This window comes from Cebus imitator, unplaced genomic scaffold (genome assembly GCF_001604975.1).
Source record: "Cebus imitator isolate Cc_AM_T3 unplaced genomic scaffold, Cebus_imitator-1.0 Scaffold627, whole genome shotgun sequence".
Lineage (NCBI taxonomy): Eukaryota > Metazoa > Chordata > Mammalia > Primates > Cebidae > Cebus > Cebus imitator.
The window spans coordinates 569,551-587,699 of NW_016107942.1; the positions used below are offsets into that span (position 1 = coordinate 569,551).

Genomic DNA, 18,149 nt, shown 5'->3' on the forward strand with positions numbered 1-18,149 from the left:
CCCACTGTCCCCTGCTCAGTGCTCTGCCCCATCATGACCACCCCCACTGTCCCCTGCTCAGTGACTCTGCTCCATCATGACCACCCCCACTGTCCCCTGCTCAGTGCTCTGCCCCATCATGACCACTCCCACTGTCCCCTGCTCAGTGCTCTGCCCCATGATGAATGACCACTCCCACTGTCCCCTGCTCAGTGACTCTGCTCCATCACGGCCACACTCACTGTCCTGTGGCATCACAGGTGCTGATAATGCCGAGTGCAAAGTCGAGTTCTGGAGTGATTCATGTTCCTTCTTTGCTGACTTTTTTTTTTTTTTTCCTTTTAGAAGGCTTTGAGATGTTCTCTTTATCCTGTATTTAGCAAATTTCTTTTGTTCCTGTTTCTGCTGGAACTGCTGTGAAATACATGTGGGACTTCCTTGATTGATACTCTTTCTTCATCTTTTGATTCCTGTTTTTGTCTTTTTGTCCTTCATTATGGGAACATCTCTCCACTTTATTTCTCGGCTCTTTTATAGAAAAGTGCCCCCTCTTTCCTTCTCTTCATCAAAGCCTGCTTCCCCCATGCCCTGGATCAAGCCCGCTACCTCTCTGTCCCTTATCGAAGCCCTCTGCCCAACTTCACCAGCCATCTGACTGACAATCACATTTGTGCTGGAATGTTTGACATTTGGGGGATACCACCTCTTCTCTTCCCCTTTAGGCAGCTGTTCTGTGTTGACCTCCTCACTTCAGAATTCCTCAGTTACACCCACCCTGCCTTTATCTGGCCTTGCTTTAAAAAACTGTATCCATGTTAATTGGCAAATTCCAGCAGTTTTCTTGTAGTGTTTTCTAAACAGTGTGAGAGGGTAGGGAGGAAGGACATTGCAGCAGTCATTAACGTGGTAAACTCTCTCTGCCATATTATTGTTTACTTACCCAGATTATCCTGAGGATTTTGTCAGTTTCAGAGGTTATGGTTCTTGATGGAATGAACAGATTACCTTTGTATTGGAGGATAATAAATTAATTGTTGGATAACTAGGGTTACTCAGTCACCTTGGATTTGAGAGCTCACATATTTATGGACTTTGAATTGGCCACCTAGGCAGAGCTGGGTCTGTGACACTGTGAGCCTAGTGCCACATGCACTCACACATCTACTGACCCAACTGTCTTTCTTAGATGTCGCCAGCACCTGCCCGGCTGTCAAGGAGTGGTTTGTGTACCCGGGGAACCCACTGAGGCACCCAGACCTCGTCAGGCCGCTGCAGATGACCGTTCCAGGTACAGACAGCCTTTCTTTAAATGAACCACAGATCTTTCCATTCTGTGATAAAACTCTAAGAATGGATCAGTTATGGAAAGCATGTTTAACCAGAACTGCACAAATACTAGTTTTCATTTAAACCTTTGGCCCATGATTAATATATCCAATCTAATAAAGTCCTAAAATAAAGGAAGGATGACGCTGTGGCGGGTTTGCCCTGGACCATCTGCGGCAGTGCTCTGCCTCTTTCTCCATCCACCCTGCTCCAGGTCCACAGCAGTGGAGAAAGAGAAGAGATGGAGGGTGGCCGTGGTCAGGTCCTGTTGCTGCCGCAGTCCCAGCGCCTGACATCTAGTCATTGCTTGGTAGATGTCCCTGAAGTTTAACAGGATAGATTCTTAATATTCTGCTTGAATCAACTACCTTGTTTTCTCCCCACTACTGAAAGTGTATTTTGATGAGTTCTGGAACCAGAAAGAGAAGATAAAGGAGGATTATTTATCTGGAAAAAATGGTTATATTTTCATGGGTAGTATCTTAATGAGAGGTAAGGAAAAACAAAGTCCACCTACAGATTAGCTGAAGTATATGCAAAGAGCAGCCTTTCTTCCTCAGAGTTTGTAGTATCTGGAAAAGGTCAGGAATGTACAACTGTCGGGGTAGGTTTCTACATACAAACAGTTAAGTGGCAGGCACCTATAATCTCAGCTACTTGGGAGGCTGAGGCAGGAGAATTGCTGGAACCCGGGAGGTAGACATTGCAATGAGCCAACATCATACCATTGCACTCCTGCCAGGGCGACAAAGCAAGACTCCTTCTGGAGCTCCTTCCAGAAGCAGAACCCAATATATGGTCCAAGCCCTGCATGGATTAGGTATTTGTCCTATTACTGTCCCTCCCCTTGACCCCAATCCCCCAGTAGGCCCCAGTGTGTGATGTTCCCCTTCTTATGTCCATGTGTTCTCATTGTTCAGCTCACACTTATGAGTGAGAACATGTGGTATTTGGTTTTCTGTTCCTGTATTAGTTTACTGAGAATGATGGTTTCCAGCTTCATCCATGTTCCTGCAAAAAAAAAATTCTTTTTTATGGCTGCGTAGTATTCCATGGTATGTATGTGCCACATTTTCTTTATCCAGTCTGTCATTGATGGGCATTTGGGTTGATTTCAAGTCTTTGCTATTGCAAATAGTGCTGCAGCAAACATATGTGTGCATTTGTCTTTATAGTAGAATTATTTATAATTCTTTGTGTATATACCTAGTAATGGGATTGCTGGATCAAATGGTATTTCTGGTTCTAGATCCTTGAGGAGTCGCCACACTGTCTTCTACAATGGTTGAACTAATTTACACTCCCACCAACAGTGTAAAAGCGTTCCTATTTCTCCACATCCTCTCCAGCATCTGTTGTTTCCCGACTTTTTAATAATTGCCATTCAGACTAGCGTGAGATGGTATCTCATTATGGTTTTGATTTGCACTTCTCTAGTGACCGATGAGCTTTTCTTCATATGTTCACTGGCTGCATAAAAATGTCTTCTTTTGGGAAGTGTCTGTTCATATTGTTCATATGCTTTGTCCACTTTTTGATGTTTTTTTTTTTTCTAGTAAATTTGTTTAAGCTTCTTGTAGATCCTGGATAATTAGACCTTTGTCAGATGGATAGATTGCAAAAATTTTCTCCCATTTTGTAGGTTGCCTGTCCACTCTGATGATAGTTTCTTTCGCTGTACAGAAGCTGTTTAGTTTAATTAGATCCCATTTGTCAATTTTGCCTTTTGTCACTATTGCTTTTGGCGTTTTAGTCATGAAATATTTGCCCATGCCTACATCCTGAATAGAATTGCCTAGGTTTTCTTCTAGGGTTTTTATGGTTTTAGGTTTTATCTTTAAATATTTAATCCATCTTGAGTTAATTTTTGTGTAAGGTGTAAGAAAGGGGTCCAGTTTCTGTTTTCTGTATATGGCTAGCCAATTTCCCCAGCACCATTTATTAAATAGGGAATCCTTTCCCTATTACTTGTTTTTGTCAGGTTTGTCGAAGATCAGATGGTTGTAGGTGTGTGGTGTTATTTCTGAGGCCTCTGTTCTGTTTCATTGGTCTATATATCTGTTTTGGTATCAGTACCATGATGTTTTGGTTATGGTAGCCTTGTAGTCTAGTTTGAAGTCAGGTAGCCTGATTGCTCCAGCTTTGTTTTTGCTTAGGATTGTTTTGGCTATATGAGATTTTTGGTTCCATATGAAATTTAAAGTAGTTTTTTCTAATTCTATGGAGAAAGTCAATGCTAGCTTGATGGGAATAGCGTTGAATCTATAAATTACTTTGGGCAGTATGGCCATTTTCAAAATATTGATTCTTGCTATCCATGAGGATGAAATGTTTTTTCATTTGTTTGTGTTCTCTCATTTCCTTGAGCAGTGGTCTGTAGTTCTCCTTGAAGAGGTCCTTCACGTCCCTTGTAAGTTGTATTCCTAGGTATTGGATTCTCTGTGTAGCAGTTGTTAATGGGAGTTCACTCATGATTTGGCTCTCTGTTTGTCTGTTATTGGTGTATAGGAATGCTTGTGATTTTTGCACATTGATTTTGTATCCTGAGACTTTGCTGAAGTTTCTTATCAACTTAAGAAGCTTGTGGGCTGAGATGATGGGGTTTTCTAAATATACAGTCATGTCATCTGCAAACAGAGACAATTTCATTTCCTCTCTGCGTATTTGAATACCCTTTATATCTTTTTCTTGCCTGATTGCCCTGGCCAGAACTTTCAATACTACATTGAAAAGGAGTGATTAGAGAGGGCATCCTTGTCTTGTGCTGATTTTCAAAGGGAATGCTTCTAGCTTTTGCCCATTCAGTGTGATACTAGCTCTGGGTTTGTTATAAATAGCTCTTGTTACTTTGAGATATGTTCCATCAGTACCCAGGTTATTGAGAGTTTTTAGCATGAAGGGGTATTGAATTTTATTGAAGGTCTTTTCTGCCTCTTTTGAGATAATCATATGGTTTTTGTCATTGGTTCTGTTTATGTGATGGATTACGTTTGTTGATTTGTGTATGTTGAATCAGCCTTGGATCCCAGGGATGAAGCTGACTTGATCGTGGTGGATGAGCTTTTTAATGTGCTGCTAAATTCTATTTGCCAGTATTTTATTGAGGATTTTCACATTGATGTTCATCAGGGATATTGGCCTGAAATTTTTGTTTTTTGTTGCGTCTCTGCTGGGTTTTGGTATCAGGATGATGCTGGCCTCATCAAATGAATTAGGGAGGAGTCCCTCTTTTTCTATTGTTTGGAATAGTTTCAGAAGGAATGGTATCAGCTCCTCTTTGTACCTCATAGATTCGGCTGTGAATCCATGTGGTCCTGGGCTGTTTTTCGTTGGTAGGCTATTAATTATTGCCTCAATTTCACAACTCGTTATTGGTCTATTCAGGGATTCGACTTCTTCCTGGTTTAGTCTTGGGAGGGTGTATGTGTCCAGGAATTTATCCATTTTTTCTAGATATTCTAGCGTGGAGCTGTTAGTATTCTCTGATAGTAGTTTGTATTTCTGTGGGATCAGTGGTGATATCCCCTTTATCATTTTTTATTGTGTCTATTTGATTCTTCTCTCTGATCTAATTTGTTAGTTTGGCTAGTGGTCTATTTTGTTAATCTTTTCAAAACACCAGCTCCTGGATTCATTAAGTTTTTGAAGGGTTTTTCATGTTTCTATCTCCTTCAGTTCTGCTCTGATCTTAGTTACTTCTTGTCTTCTGCCAGCTTTTGAATTTTTTTGCCCTTGCTTCTCTCATTCTTTTAATTGTGACATTAAGAGTGTCAATTTCAGATCTTTCCTGATTTCTGATGTGGGCATTTAGTGCTATAAATTTCCCTCTTAACACTGCTTTAGTTGTGTCCCAGAGATTCTGGTACATTGTCTCTTTGTTCTCATTGGTTTCAAAGAACTTCTTTATTTCTGCCTTAATTTTGTTATTTACCCAGTAGTCATTCAGTATCAGGCTGTTCGGTTTCCATGTAGTTATGTGGTTTTCAGTGAGTTTACTAATCCTGAGTTCTAATTTGATTGCACTGTGGTCTGAGAGACTATTTGTTATGATTTCCATTATTTTGCATTTGCTTAGGAATGTTTTACTTCCAGTTATGTGGTCGATTTTAGAATAAGTGCTATATGGTACTGAGAAGAATGTATATTCTATTGATTTGGGGTGGAAAGTTCTCTAGATGTCTATTAGGTTTGCTTGGTCCAGAGCTGAATTCAAGTCCCAAATATCCTTGTTAATTTTCTGTCTTGTTGACCTAATATTGACAATGGGTATTAAAGTCTCCCACTATTATTGTGTGGGAGTCTTAAGTCTCTGTAGGTCTCTAAGAACTTGCTTTATGAATCTGGGTGCTCCTGTATTTGCTGCATATATATTTAGGATAGTTAGCTCTTCTTGTTGCATTGTTCCCTTTACCATTGTGTAATACCCTTCTTTGTCTTTTTTGATCTTTGTTGGTTTAAAGTCTGTGTTATCAGAGACTAGGATTACAACCCCTGCCTTTTTTTGCTGTCTATTTGCTTGGTAAATATTTCTCCATCCCTTTATTTTGAGCCTATGTGTGTCTTTGCATGTGAACTGGGTCTCCTGAATACAGCACACCAATGAGTCTTGACTATTTATCCAATTTACTAGTCTTTTAATTGGGGTATTTAACCCATTTACATTTAAGGTTATTACTGTTATGTACTAATTTGTTTCTGTCATCATGATGCTAGCTGCTTATTTTTCATATTAGTTGATACAGTTTCTTCATAGTGGTGTTGGTCTTTATATTTTGGTGTGTTTTTTACAGTGGCTGATACTGGTTTTTCCTTCCCATATTTGGTGCTTCCTTCAGGAGCTCTTGTAAGGCAAGCCTGGTGGTGACAGACTCCCTCAGCATTTGCTTGTCAATAAAGGATTTTATTTCTCCTTCACTTAGGAAACTTAGTGTGGCTGGATATGAAATTCTGGGTTGAAAATTCTTTTCTTTAAGAATGTTGGATATTGTCTCCCCAGCTCTCACTCTTTTTTGGCTTGTAGGGTTTCTGCAGAGAGATCCACTGTTGTTAGTCTGATGGGCTTCCCTTTGTGAGTAACCTGACCTTTCTTTCTGACTGCCCTTAACATTTTTTCTTTCGTTTCAGTCTTGGAGAATCTGACAATTACGTGTCTTTGGGTTGCTCTTCTTGAGGAGTATCGTAATGGTGTTCGCTGTATTTCCTGAATTTGAATGTTGGCCTGTCTGGCTGGTTGGGGAAGTTTTCCTGGATAGTATCCTGAAGTGTGTTTTCCAACTTGGTTCTATTCTCTCCATTTCTTTCAGGTACACCAGTCAATCATAGATTTGGTCTTTTCACATAGTCCCACATTTCTTGGAGGCTTTGTTCAATTCTTTTCATTCCTTTTTCTCTAATCTTGTCTTCACGCCTTATTTCAGTAAGTTGATCTTCAATCTATGATATCCTTTCTTCTGTTTGATCGATTCCGCTATTGATACTTGTGTATGCTTCATGAAGTTTTCGTGCTATGTTTTTCAGCTCCATCAGGTCATTTATGTTCTTCTCTAAACTGGTTGTTCTAGTTAGCAGTTTCTGTAAACTTTAATCAAGGTTCTTAGCTTCCTTGCATTGGGTTAGAACATTCTTCTTTAGCTCAGAGGAGTTTGTTATTACTTACCTTCTGAAGCCTACTTCTGTCAGTTCAAGAAACTCATTCTTTCCATCCAGTTTTGTGCCCTTGCTGGAGAGGAGTTGTGATCATTTGGAGAAGAGGCATTCTGGTTTTTGCAATTTTTAGCATTTTTGCGCTGGTTTTTCCTCATCTTTGTGGATTTATCTACCTTTGATATTTAAGGCTGATGACCTTTGGATGGGGTCTTTATTTGGGGATCCTTTTTGTTGATATTGATGTTGTTACCATTTGTTAGTTTTCCTTCTAACAGGCCCCTCTTCTGCAGGTCTGCTGCAGTTTGCTTGGAGGTTCACTCCACACCCTGCTTGCCCAAGTATCACCAGCGAAGGCTGCAGAAAAGCAACTATTGCTGCCTGCTCCTTCCTCTGGAAGCTTCTTTCCAGAGGGACATCAACCCGATGCCAGCCAGAGTTCTCTATGAGGTGTCTGTCAACCCCTGCTGGGAGGTCAATCCCAGTCAGAAGACATGGGGGTCAGGGACCCACCTGAGTAGGCAGTCTATCCCTCTGCTAAGCAGAGGCTTAGCAGAGCTCAGGCGCTGTGCTGGGAGAATCCTCCTTGCCAGGATTAGCTGCTCTCTGCAGAACCGGCAGGCAGGAATGTTTAAATCTGCTGTAGTTGCGCCCACAGCTACCCTTTCCCCTAGATGCTGTGTCCCAGGAAGATGGGAGTTTTATCTATAAGTCCCTGACTGGGGCTTCTGCCTTTCTTTCAGAGATGCCCTGCCCAGTGAGGGGGAATCTAGAGAGGCAGTCTGGCCACAGACCCTTTGCCACACTGTGATGAGTTCCTGCCGGTCCTAACTTCCTGGCCTCTTTAGCACTTTAGCACTGTCAGGGGAAAACCGCCCACTCAAGCCTCAGTAATGGCAGACGCCCCTCCCCCCATCAAGACTTGACGGTGGCCTTCCTTTGGGCTTCCCCTCCAGTGTCTTCCCACTGCACTTAGGACATTTCCCTTCCTTGAGCTTCCCCTTTTCCTCCCTCATCTTTATTTCTGCCCCTTCTTCAAATCTCAGCTCAAGTGTCTTCACATGATGCCTCTGCCCTGCAGCTGGAGCTCTCTGCTCTACACTTGATAGTTGGACATGAGTGTATTTGGTTAGTGTCTGTGTGATCCACTGATTGTGAATGCGCCCACAGGACAGACAGTGAGTCGCTTCCCTGTATCTCCAGCACCTCCTGTGGTGCCTGGCATGTGATTGGTTGGATTCTTTGATAGAGGGCAGGAAGGCTGGAAGGCTTTTATCACTCTCTGTTGTTACCTCCCTTCAATCCCAGAATAAGTTTTGTTTGTAAATGTCCTTTATCCAGCAAAGTCCAGCCCTATGTTCCCACCAGTCTCTTCCATGAAAATTTATTAGTGCCCTGCCCCAATTTGTTTGTTACTCTCTTTCACCTTCAGAACTCTTAACAGGCCAGGCATGGGGGCTCATGCCTATAATCCCAGCTCTTTGGGAGGCCAAGGCAGGAGGATCACTTGAGGCCAGGTGTTCAAGACCAGCCTAGGCAACATAGCGAGACCCTATCTCCAAAAAAAGACAAAGAACTCATGTAATAAAACCTTTGCACTCTTCTAATATGTGCACAACCTTCTTTTGCAAGCTCTTTTAAGATAGCAACTGTTCATCTTTCATGTGGGACCACTGGAAGTAGGAGAATACATACACTAGAATTGTATGTATCACTGTATATGAATGGAGCGTCCGTTCTCAGCCTTCATAGAAACTTTGTGACAATATGATAGGAAAAATGTTGGTAAACAATTGATGGGTTTTGTGTTTCTTCCTTCCTTTTATTAGACAGATACCTGGAAATCTCTTATTCTAAGCCCATCTCAGGGAGTCTGAACCTGTAGGGAATGAATAACAGAGGACACAAGTAAACACTGTTCCTAATTGTGCATTCAGGAAGTCTCTCATTTATCACTTCCACTAGACAGTACTGCATTGCTTAACCACAGTGATAAGTTCTGAGAAATGTGTCGCCAGGTGATTCTCTTTTTGTGAGAACATCATAGAATGTACTTTCACAAATCTAAATGGTATGGCTTATGGCTCCGGGCTACAAACCTGTGAAGCATATGACTGCTGAATACTGTAAGCAGCTGTAACACAGTGGCAAGCATTTGTGTATGTAAACATTCCTAAATATAGAAAAGGTAGAGTAAAAATATGGTATTGGCTGGGTGCAGTGGCTCACGCCTGTGATCCCAGCACTTTGGGAGCCTGAGACAGGCGGATCATGAGGTCAGGAGATCGAGACCACCCTGGCCAACATAGTGAAACCCCATCTCTACTAAAAATGCAAAAAAATTAGCTGGGCGTGGTGGCGCACGCCTGTAGTCCCAGCTACTCGGGAGGCTGAGGCAGGAGAATTGCTTGAACGTGGGAGGTGGAAGTTGCAGTGAGCCGAGACTGCGCCACTGCACTCCAGCCTGGCGCCTGGCAACAGAGCGAGACTCTGGCTCAAAAAATATATATATATATGGTATCATGATCTTACGGGACCACCAGTGTATATGAAATCTGTCATTGACCAAAATGAAGTTTTGTGGCACATGGCTATACTGGGTTCTACTAAATATATTTAATTAATCTTTTTTTTTTTTTTTGGTATTAAGTTTTCATGTGTAAGCAGTGAAACACAGGTAAAGTCTTTCCACTCTCCATCTCTATGCACTCTGATGGGGACATGACCTTTCAGCCATGTTCATAAATGCCTTATACACATTTAAAAAGGACTAGAAACTTTTATTTCAAAATATGGTTATAGCTGGGTGGTAGGATTATAGATTGTTTTTATTTTCTTCTTTAGGCTTTCCTATTTAAAAAATTTTACAATGTCTGAATTGTAGTAAAAAATGTTTTTCAAAATCTCTAGTGTATTTGAAATAACTATGATAATAGAAGATTCATTATTTACCTTAGATCAGAGGCTAGTAAACTTCTGTGAAGGGTAATGTAGAAAATATTTCAGGCTTTACAGCCTACATGGTCTCTCTTACTAAGTCGGTCATTAAAGTGGGAAAGGAGCCATGGACAATAGTGACATGCACAAACATGGTGGCATTCCAAGAAAACCTCTGTCTCAGACACTGGAATTGGAATTGCATGTGGTTTTCTTGGATCATGAAATACCATTTTTACTTTGATTTTTTTTCAACCATTTAAAAATACGAAAGCCCTTCTTAGTTCATTGGTTGCATAAAAAAACAGGAGGAGCTGGGTTTGTCCTGAGGCTGCGCACATTGCCTGAGTTGATTATTTTCCTGAAGGTATGTTTCTAAGAAGTAATAACTGATACTTGTGAGTGTCTTGGACTCATCTCTATCTTAAGCACTAGTGCCATAGGGTTGTTTTGTTTTGCTAATTATCTTTAGCATTTTCTTTCTCTTAAGAGAAAAATGATGTTTTTTCTCTCTCTAAAATAAATAATGAAAGAGCTTTTCAGGTGGAGGGGAATACTTCAGCCATTTTGGAAATGCAAGTGACTTTTGTTGAGTTGTTTCACTTCTGATGGCGAGAAATATACCACAGAGAATAGTCAATGCTGTTGTGGGAGACGTAAGACAAGAAAGAGAAGAATTCATTTTTTGGGTCATTTGACTCTGATGCCATTTGGCTGGTAGGTTCTGTTTTCTTATTAAACAAGAGGGACATCTAGATCCCAGCCAGCCTTGAGCTTTTAGCTTATATTTTATAGCCAGTTGGCCCTCAGAGAAAATCACAGCTGTGGATAGCAAGGGAGGACATGTCGCCAGTCACAGATTAACAAGTCTGACCTTAGACACAGCACCTTTCTGTTTGTCAGAGCATAGAAGCAGAGCTGTGCCTGCATCTGCAGCTCTGTGTGAGTTTTCATCATTTGTCATGGTTTAAGTACATGAGTAAGGGTTTTTTTCCTTTTGATTTTAATAATTTAAACATATATAAAATGTAGAAGTGAAACACTAAAAATTACATTTTAGGAATTTCTGTTTGTTTAATAGTTTCAGAAAAGTACTTTCAAAACCTGAGGTCTACAGTCTTCTGAGTCTCCTGCATACAAGTCTTCTGAGTTAAAATGCAAACTTCCAGGCACCCATACCTGTCCAGTCAAATCAGAGCTTTTGCATGTAGATCCCAGGAAAATGCATTTGTTTTAACAATCTCTACAGTTGATTCTTTTCCACATGAAAGGTTGAAAACCCTTAATTTGAAGAGTAAGAGAGCAAACTAAAGGGGTAGGTGGATGGCATTTTATTCAAGTGCTCCATCATAGCTGTGATACAGCAAGGCGGCAGTTCCTTGTTACAGCCTTGAGACAGCACATTTGAGAGATGTTCTGAAAGCATTCTTAACAGTAGAAAGTACAGTATCCCTTTAGCCATTAAAGAAGGAGTGTTTTCAATGAAATGTCTGTATGCCAGCCTGTTAGGCTTGGGTTTTCTTTTTAAAATAGGAATCTCTGATGGTGTTTACTTTTTAGTTCCTTTTACACCGGGAAGGGAAGAGATTTGTTTCATTTTACTGTATTTCTACAAGAAGCATATTATAACTCGCTGCTGCAAAGAACAATAGTTAACGGACTTTTTTTCTTAACTAGGGGGAACGCCTAGTTTGAGAATACTATGGCTGAACCAAGAGCCAGAAATACAGGTTCGGCGCTTGGACACACTCCTAGCTTGTTTCAACCTTGCCTCCTCAAGAGAAGAACTGCAGGCCGTCGAAAGCCCGTTCCAAGCTTTGTGCTGCCTCTTGATCTACCTCTTTGTCCAGGTAATGTCCAGCTGCCCGTTCCAGTCACTGCAGCCTGCTCTTCATGAGAGGCAGTGTGTGGGATATTGCCATGGCTGGTGTCCCAGATCATCTTTTTCCAATGTCTGTTCCATGGAACATTATTAGTTCTTTGAGGTGCTCTAAAAATAAAAAGATTGTACGGCGAAATACGTTGGAGAAACTCTGTCACTACATCAGCCGTAGAGATTGTACTGCACATAGAGTATTAGAGACTTAGGAAATCTTGCAGGTGATGGAGGCTGCTTTGGCTTTTACTAAACATTCTCGGACTTTGTGGATCATGGTGTACCTCCCCTGTCCTTGTGCCATTGTTTGGATGGTGGTTCTTGTTTCTGGGTTTTAGTGTCAAGGTGAGAAAGGACCTGGCTAGAGACCCAGCTTCTCCCTTAGTAGCTCTTCGCCTCTGGCCGGATTACTTCAGCTTTTTCCTAAGTCAATTTCATTCCAGCATCCAGCAGATATTTATTGGTTATATGCCTTCATTTTCTATTCTGAAAATGAGATAATCATAGTACTGCTGGCCAAGGGCTGTTGGGGCGATGTCAGCTGGTGGTGTCGTGACCTTCATGATTTATGTCCTCCCATCCTGCTGAGCTAGGGATTGCAGTGCTAGTTCCTTCATTTTAGGCTCACTCAACAAGGTGAACTTTTTTTTTTTTTTTGCATTAGCTTTATACCTAGTTTATATGTGAAAATCATAAAATTCAGTTAAAAGATTCACCTTTTTAATAGTTTTCTACATTCATGATAGTGTTTGGACACCTTTAGTAAAATAACAGTGGAGAATGTTCCCATTTTCCAGCTCCTCTTTCTCTGCATTGCTCCTGCCCACTTCCCTCCCTAGCTCTGTGATTTAAGATGATTTTCGCCCCACTGTTCACAAAGTGTACTTCTTCAGGCTGTCGAGATGTCTCATAAGCACTCTTCACTCCTTCAAGCCACCTTCTTAGCTTCTCTGACCTCCCTATATGGTAGGTCTGCATTGACAAAGCCATTCAAAAAAACAGGAGAGGGATCCAAGATGGCTGACTAGCAGCAGCTCAGGATTGCAGCTCCCAGTGAAGGCGCAGGGAGTGAGTGGACGCCAGACTTCCAGACGAATTTTTGTTGCCTACGGACCAGGAGATTCCCAGTGGAGGAGCCCCATGGGTCGCCAGTGTGACTCTTTTGGCCGGCAACCTGGCGCGGCGGTTCTCAGCGCGGAGTATGCGGGACTGGGTGCTCTCTTAGTTGGCATTTTGAGCTCTGGGAAGGCAGAGTCGCCCATTCAACTGATTGAAAGGGGGACTGAAGCCGGGAGCCAGACCAGGAGATTCCCCGGCAGAAAAGCGCCACGAATCTCAGCGCTGCTGTTTCAGCCAGCGTGGTTGCCACATGGGAAATTGCGTAGATCCCGGCGCCTTTTTGGCAGGCGACTGGGGCACCCGGGAGAGAATCGACCATTCAACTAGGAAAAGAAAAAAAGGGGGCTCCGAGGCAAGAAGCCAGGCGATCGGGCTCGGCTGGTCCCACTGACACAGAAAAACAGCAATTGGAAATGCTGACTGTGGAGAGCTTCACAGCTAACACAGCTGAACCTGGGAAGGTCCAGCTCTGTGGGGGAGGGGCGTCTGCTGAAGGAAAACAAAGAAACAGAAATAACATCACCACCAACAAGCTGGTTGTCCACTCAGAGACCCAGTCTGAAAGTCAGCAATTACAAAGACGACAGGTGGATAAATCCACAAAGATGGGAAGAAACCAGCACAAAAAGGCTGAAAACATCCGAAACCAGGATGCCTCTCCTCCTTCAGGAGATCACAGTTCCTCATCAGCAAGTGAACAAGGCCTGATGCAGAATGAGTGTGATGAATTGTCAGAATCAGGCTTCAGAAGGTGGCTAGTAAGAAACTTCTGGGAGCCAAAACAACATGTTCTAACCCAATGCAAAGAAACTAAGAACCTTGAAAAAAGGTTTGACGAAATGCTAACAAGAATAGACAATTTAGAGAGGAATATAAGTGAATTAATGGAGCTGAAAAACACAATACGAGAACTTTGCGAAGTATGCACAAGTGTTAACAGTCGAATCGATCAAGCAGAAGAAAGGATATCAGAGGTCAAAGACCAACTCAATGAAATAAAATGAGAAGACAAGATTAGAGAAAAAAGGGTAAAAAGGAATGAGCAAAGTCCCCAAGAAATATAGGACTATGTGAAAAGACCTAATCTACGTTTGATAGGTGTACCTGAATGTGACGAAGAGAATGAATCCAAGCTGGAAAATATTCAGGATATTATTCAGTAAAACTTTCCCAACCTAACAAGGCAGGACAATATTCAACTCCAGGTAATACAGAGAACACCACAAAGACATTCCTCAAGAAGATCAACCCCAAGGCACATAATTGTCAGATTCACCAGGGTTGAAATGAAGGAGAAAATGCTAAGGGCAGCCAGAGAGAAAGATTGGGTTACCCACAAAGGGAAGCATATCAGACTCACAGCAGATCTCTCAGCAGAAACTCTACAAGCCAGAAGAGAGTGGGGGGCAATATTCAACATCCTTAAGGAACTTTCAACCCAGAATTTCATATCCAGCCAAACTAAGCTTCATAAGTGAAGGAAAAATAAAATTTTTTGTGAACAAGCAAGTACTCAGAGATTTCATCACCACCAGGCCTGCTTTACAAGAGCTTCTGAAAGAAGCCCTACACATAGGAACAACCAGTATCAGCCATTCCAAAAATATTCCAAAAGGTAAAGAGCAACATAATGAAGCACCTACATCAGCTAATGGGCAAAACAGCCGGCTAGCATGAAATGGCAGTATTAAACTCACAGATATTATTATTAATCCTAAATTTAAATTGACTAAATGCCCCAACCAAAAGACACAGACAGGCAAATTGGACAAAAAGCCAAAACCCATCGGTATGCTGCATCCAGACCCATCTCACATGCAAGGATACACAAAGACTCAAAACAAAGGGATGGAGGAAGATTTACCAGCCAAATGGAGAGTGAAAAAAAAGAGCAGTAGTTGCAATCCTAGTCTCTGATAAAATAGACTTTAAAGCGACAAACATCAAAAGAGGCAAAGAAGGTCATTACATAATGGCAAAAGGATCAATGCAACAAGAATAACTAACGATCATAAATATACACACCCAGTACAGGACCACCCAGATACATAAGGCAAGTTCTTAATGACTTACAAAGAGACTTAGACTCCCACACAACAATAGTGGGAGACTTTAACATCACATTGTCAGTATTAGACAGATCAATGAGACAGAATTAACAAGGATACCCAGGACTTGAACTCAGACCTGGAACAAGTAAACTAAATAAACATTTATAGAACTCTCCACCCCAAATCCGCAAAATATACATTCTTATCAGTACCACATCACACCTACTCTAAAAGTGACTACGTAACTGGAAGTAAATCACTCCTCAGTAATTGCATAGCATTTCACAGGTTTAAATGAAATATTGGTTGGCTGCTTGTTTGTTATTTTCCTCCCTTATTCCTTCCTGTCTCCATTGTTAAGCACAATTATTGGCATAAAAGAGGTTTTCAATACCCATTTTTAGACTGCATTCTAGCCTGGGCAATAAAGCAAAACTCCTGTTCTCTCTCCCTCTTTCTCTTCCTCTTTCTTTCTCTCTTTCATTTTTTTTCTTTCTTTCTTTCCTTCTTTCTTTTTTTCTCTCTTTTTTCCCAAAAAGAAAAAAAGAGAGCGCTGGAGTGCCATACGAGTATTGAACAAAATGTAAGACAAAAAAATGTTTCTAAAGGAAGACATTACATAATAAAAGCATACATTAATCCAGAAGATGTAAAAATTATAAATATGTGGACCAAAAATCGTAGCCCTAAGATATATGAAACAAAAATGAAAATAATTGAAAGGAGAAAAACAAACAAACCAAAACAAAAAAAACACCCCTGGGTAGAGATTTAAGATGCTAATGATACATGCCATGTATGTACTAGCATGCCCAATAATAGCACATGTGCATGCAGGGGACCACCCAGAACATGCATAATCATGAATAATGATTCCCCCCTTTATGAATAATCATGTTAGACTCCCATAAAGGGAGACTCTGTAGAAAAAAAAACAAAAAAAACAAAGCCATTCAATGTTTACTTACCTGGAATAGAAAATTATATAATTCTTTTTTTCAAACCTGAATTTACTTTACAAATTATTGATTGTCTTTAAGAAATGTACTTTTATCGTAGAATTACATCCCAAGGGAACCTTGGATTGATTTTTTCTTTCGAAATGTCCTCTTTGTTCTGCCCATTCTATAGTTTGCTCTACATTGTGCGTTTTGTAAGCTGTGATACAGTTAAGTAGTGCTTAGAGGTTTTATTGCTTCGTTATTCATTTCACATGTACCAGTGTAAACCTTAGTTTTCACATTACTGTTTTGAGTAGATTACTTCTTTATTTGCTGAAGACATAGCAGATCATAAATTGATATAGGACGGCAGGAATTATTTAATATGTAGATATAAAAAGAGAGGAGGGCTGGGCGTGGCGGCTCACGCTTGTAATCCCAGCACTTTGGGAGGCCGAGGCGGGTGGATCACGAGGTCAAGAGATTGAGACCATCCTGGTCAACACGGTGAAACCCCGTCTCTACTAAAAATACAAAAAATTAGCTGGTAATGGTGGCACGTGCCTGTAATCCCAGCTGCTCAGGAGGCTGAGGCAGGAGAATTGCCTGAACCCAGGAGGTGGAGGTTGCGGTGAGCCGAGATCGCGCCATTGCACTCCAGCCTGGGTAACAAGAGCGAAACTCCATCTCAAAAAAAAAAAAAGAGAGGAGATGAATCCAAGATGGTGATGAGATGCAGCTGCAGTCCATGGCACTCACAGAGAGGAATGAAAAGGGCAAGTGAGTTCAGCACCTTCGACTGAAATACTCAGATTTTCACATTGGGACTTACTAGGCAAACAACCCACAAAGAATGAAGAAAAGCAGGGATGGAGGGCAATGCCCCATCTGGGAACAACATGGAGCCAGAGGAACCCCTGCCCCCATCTAGGGGAAGCCATGAGTGATTGTACGACTTCACCTGAGACACCATGCTTCTCCCATGGATCTTTGCAACATGTGTATCAGATCCCTTCATGAGCCCATGCCACCAGGGCCATGGGTCCAAGACACAGAGCTATGTGGAGTCTCAGCAGAGCAACCACTCAGGCACACACTGACCCAAGAGTTTTACATACTGTAGCCCTGGGTTCCCTGGCAGACAAAAAGTCTGTTTGTGCATACTCCTAGGAAGGGGGCTAAGTTCAGGGACACAAACAGCATCATTCTGTGGGCCCCACTTCCTTGGTACCTAACAAGCTAAGACCCACTGGCTTAGAATCCCAGCCAGCCAATGGCAGTGGGTTGGATTCCACTTTAGATGGGTCCAAGTTCCCAGGAAGAGGGAAAGCCATCATCTCTGCAATTCAGTCAACATGCCTGCTCCAGTCTGCCAGCTTCGGAGAATACAGCCATTCTGGACAAGGAATGGTCCCCCACCTCCAGGGCAGTACATCAGCTCTACCAGAAAGCAGCCAGACTGCTTCTTTGGGTGGATCCCTGATCCCATTCCTCCTGACTAGGTGAGTCTTCCCAATAGGGGTCTCTAGCCACCTCCTACAGGCGGGTGTAGGCCAGCAACAGGTCAGTAACCCCATAGGATAGAGCTTCTAGAGGAAGGAGCTGGCTGACATCTTTGCTGTTTCACAGTGTTCACTGGTGATACCTCCAAGTATGGGAGAAACTGAGGCAGCTGGCATCTAGAACGGACCCCCAGCAAACTGCAACAGCCCTACAGTAGAATGGCCTGATTGTTAAAAAGAAAAACAAAACAGCAACAGCATCAACAAAAAAGAACCCACAAGAACCTCATTCAAAAGTTAGATTTAGGGTTAGGGTTAGAGACCTGAAAGATCAAAGGTAGATAAGGCTATAAAGATGAGACAGAATCAATGCAAAAATGCTGAAAATTGAAAAAGCCAGAGTGCCTTTTCTCAGTCATTTCTCCAAATGACTGCAACACCTCTCCAGCAAAGGCACAGAACTGGCTGAGGCTAAAATGCCTGAATTGCCAGAAGTAGGCTTCAGAAGGTGGGTAATAATGAACTTTGCTGAGCTAAAAAAGCATCTTGTAATCTAATGCAAAGAAGCTAAGAAATATGATAAAACTACAGGAGCTGATAGCCGTAATAGCCAGTTTAAAGAGGAACAACACCAACTTAATGGAGCTGAAAAACAACATGAGAACTTCGTAGTGCAATCACAAGTATCAATAGCAGAATAGACCAAGCAGAGGAAAGAAACTGAGAGCTTGAAGACTATCTTTCTGAATTAAGATAGGCAGACAAGAATAGACCC

General features: G+C 41.8%; 1 protein-coding gene across 12 annotated transcripts in view; it reads left to right on the plus strand.

Moving 5' to 3' along the window:
• FAM120B (family with sequence similarity 120B) overlaps positions 1–18,149 on the plus strand; it is a 111,982-nt gene that overhangs the window by 34,909 nt on the left and 58,924 nt on the right. For all 12 annotated transcript variants that reach the window (XR_001821314.2, XM_037734488.1, XM_017517314.2 and 9 more), the window contains 2 exons: positions 1,166–1,267; positions 11,563–11,735. Coding sequence is in view for 11 of the 12 variants with exons in the window: in XM_037734488.1 (XP_037590416.1) it covers positions 1,166–1,267; positions 11,563–11,735 (275 nt within the window). In the remaining variant the exon portion in view is untranslated. The remainder of the gene's footprint in view (positions 1–1,165; positions 1,268–11,562; positions 11,736–18,149) is intronic.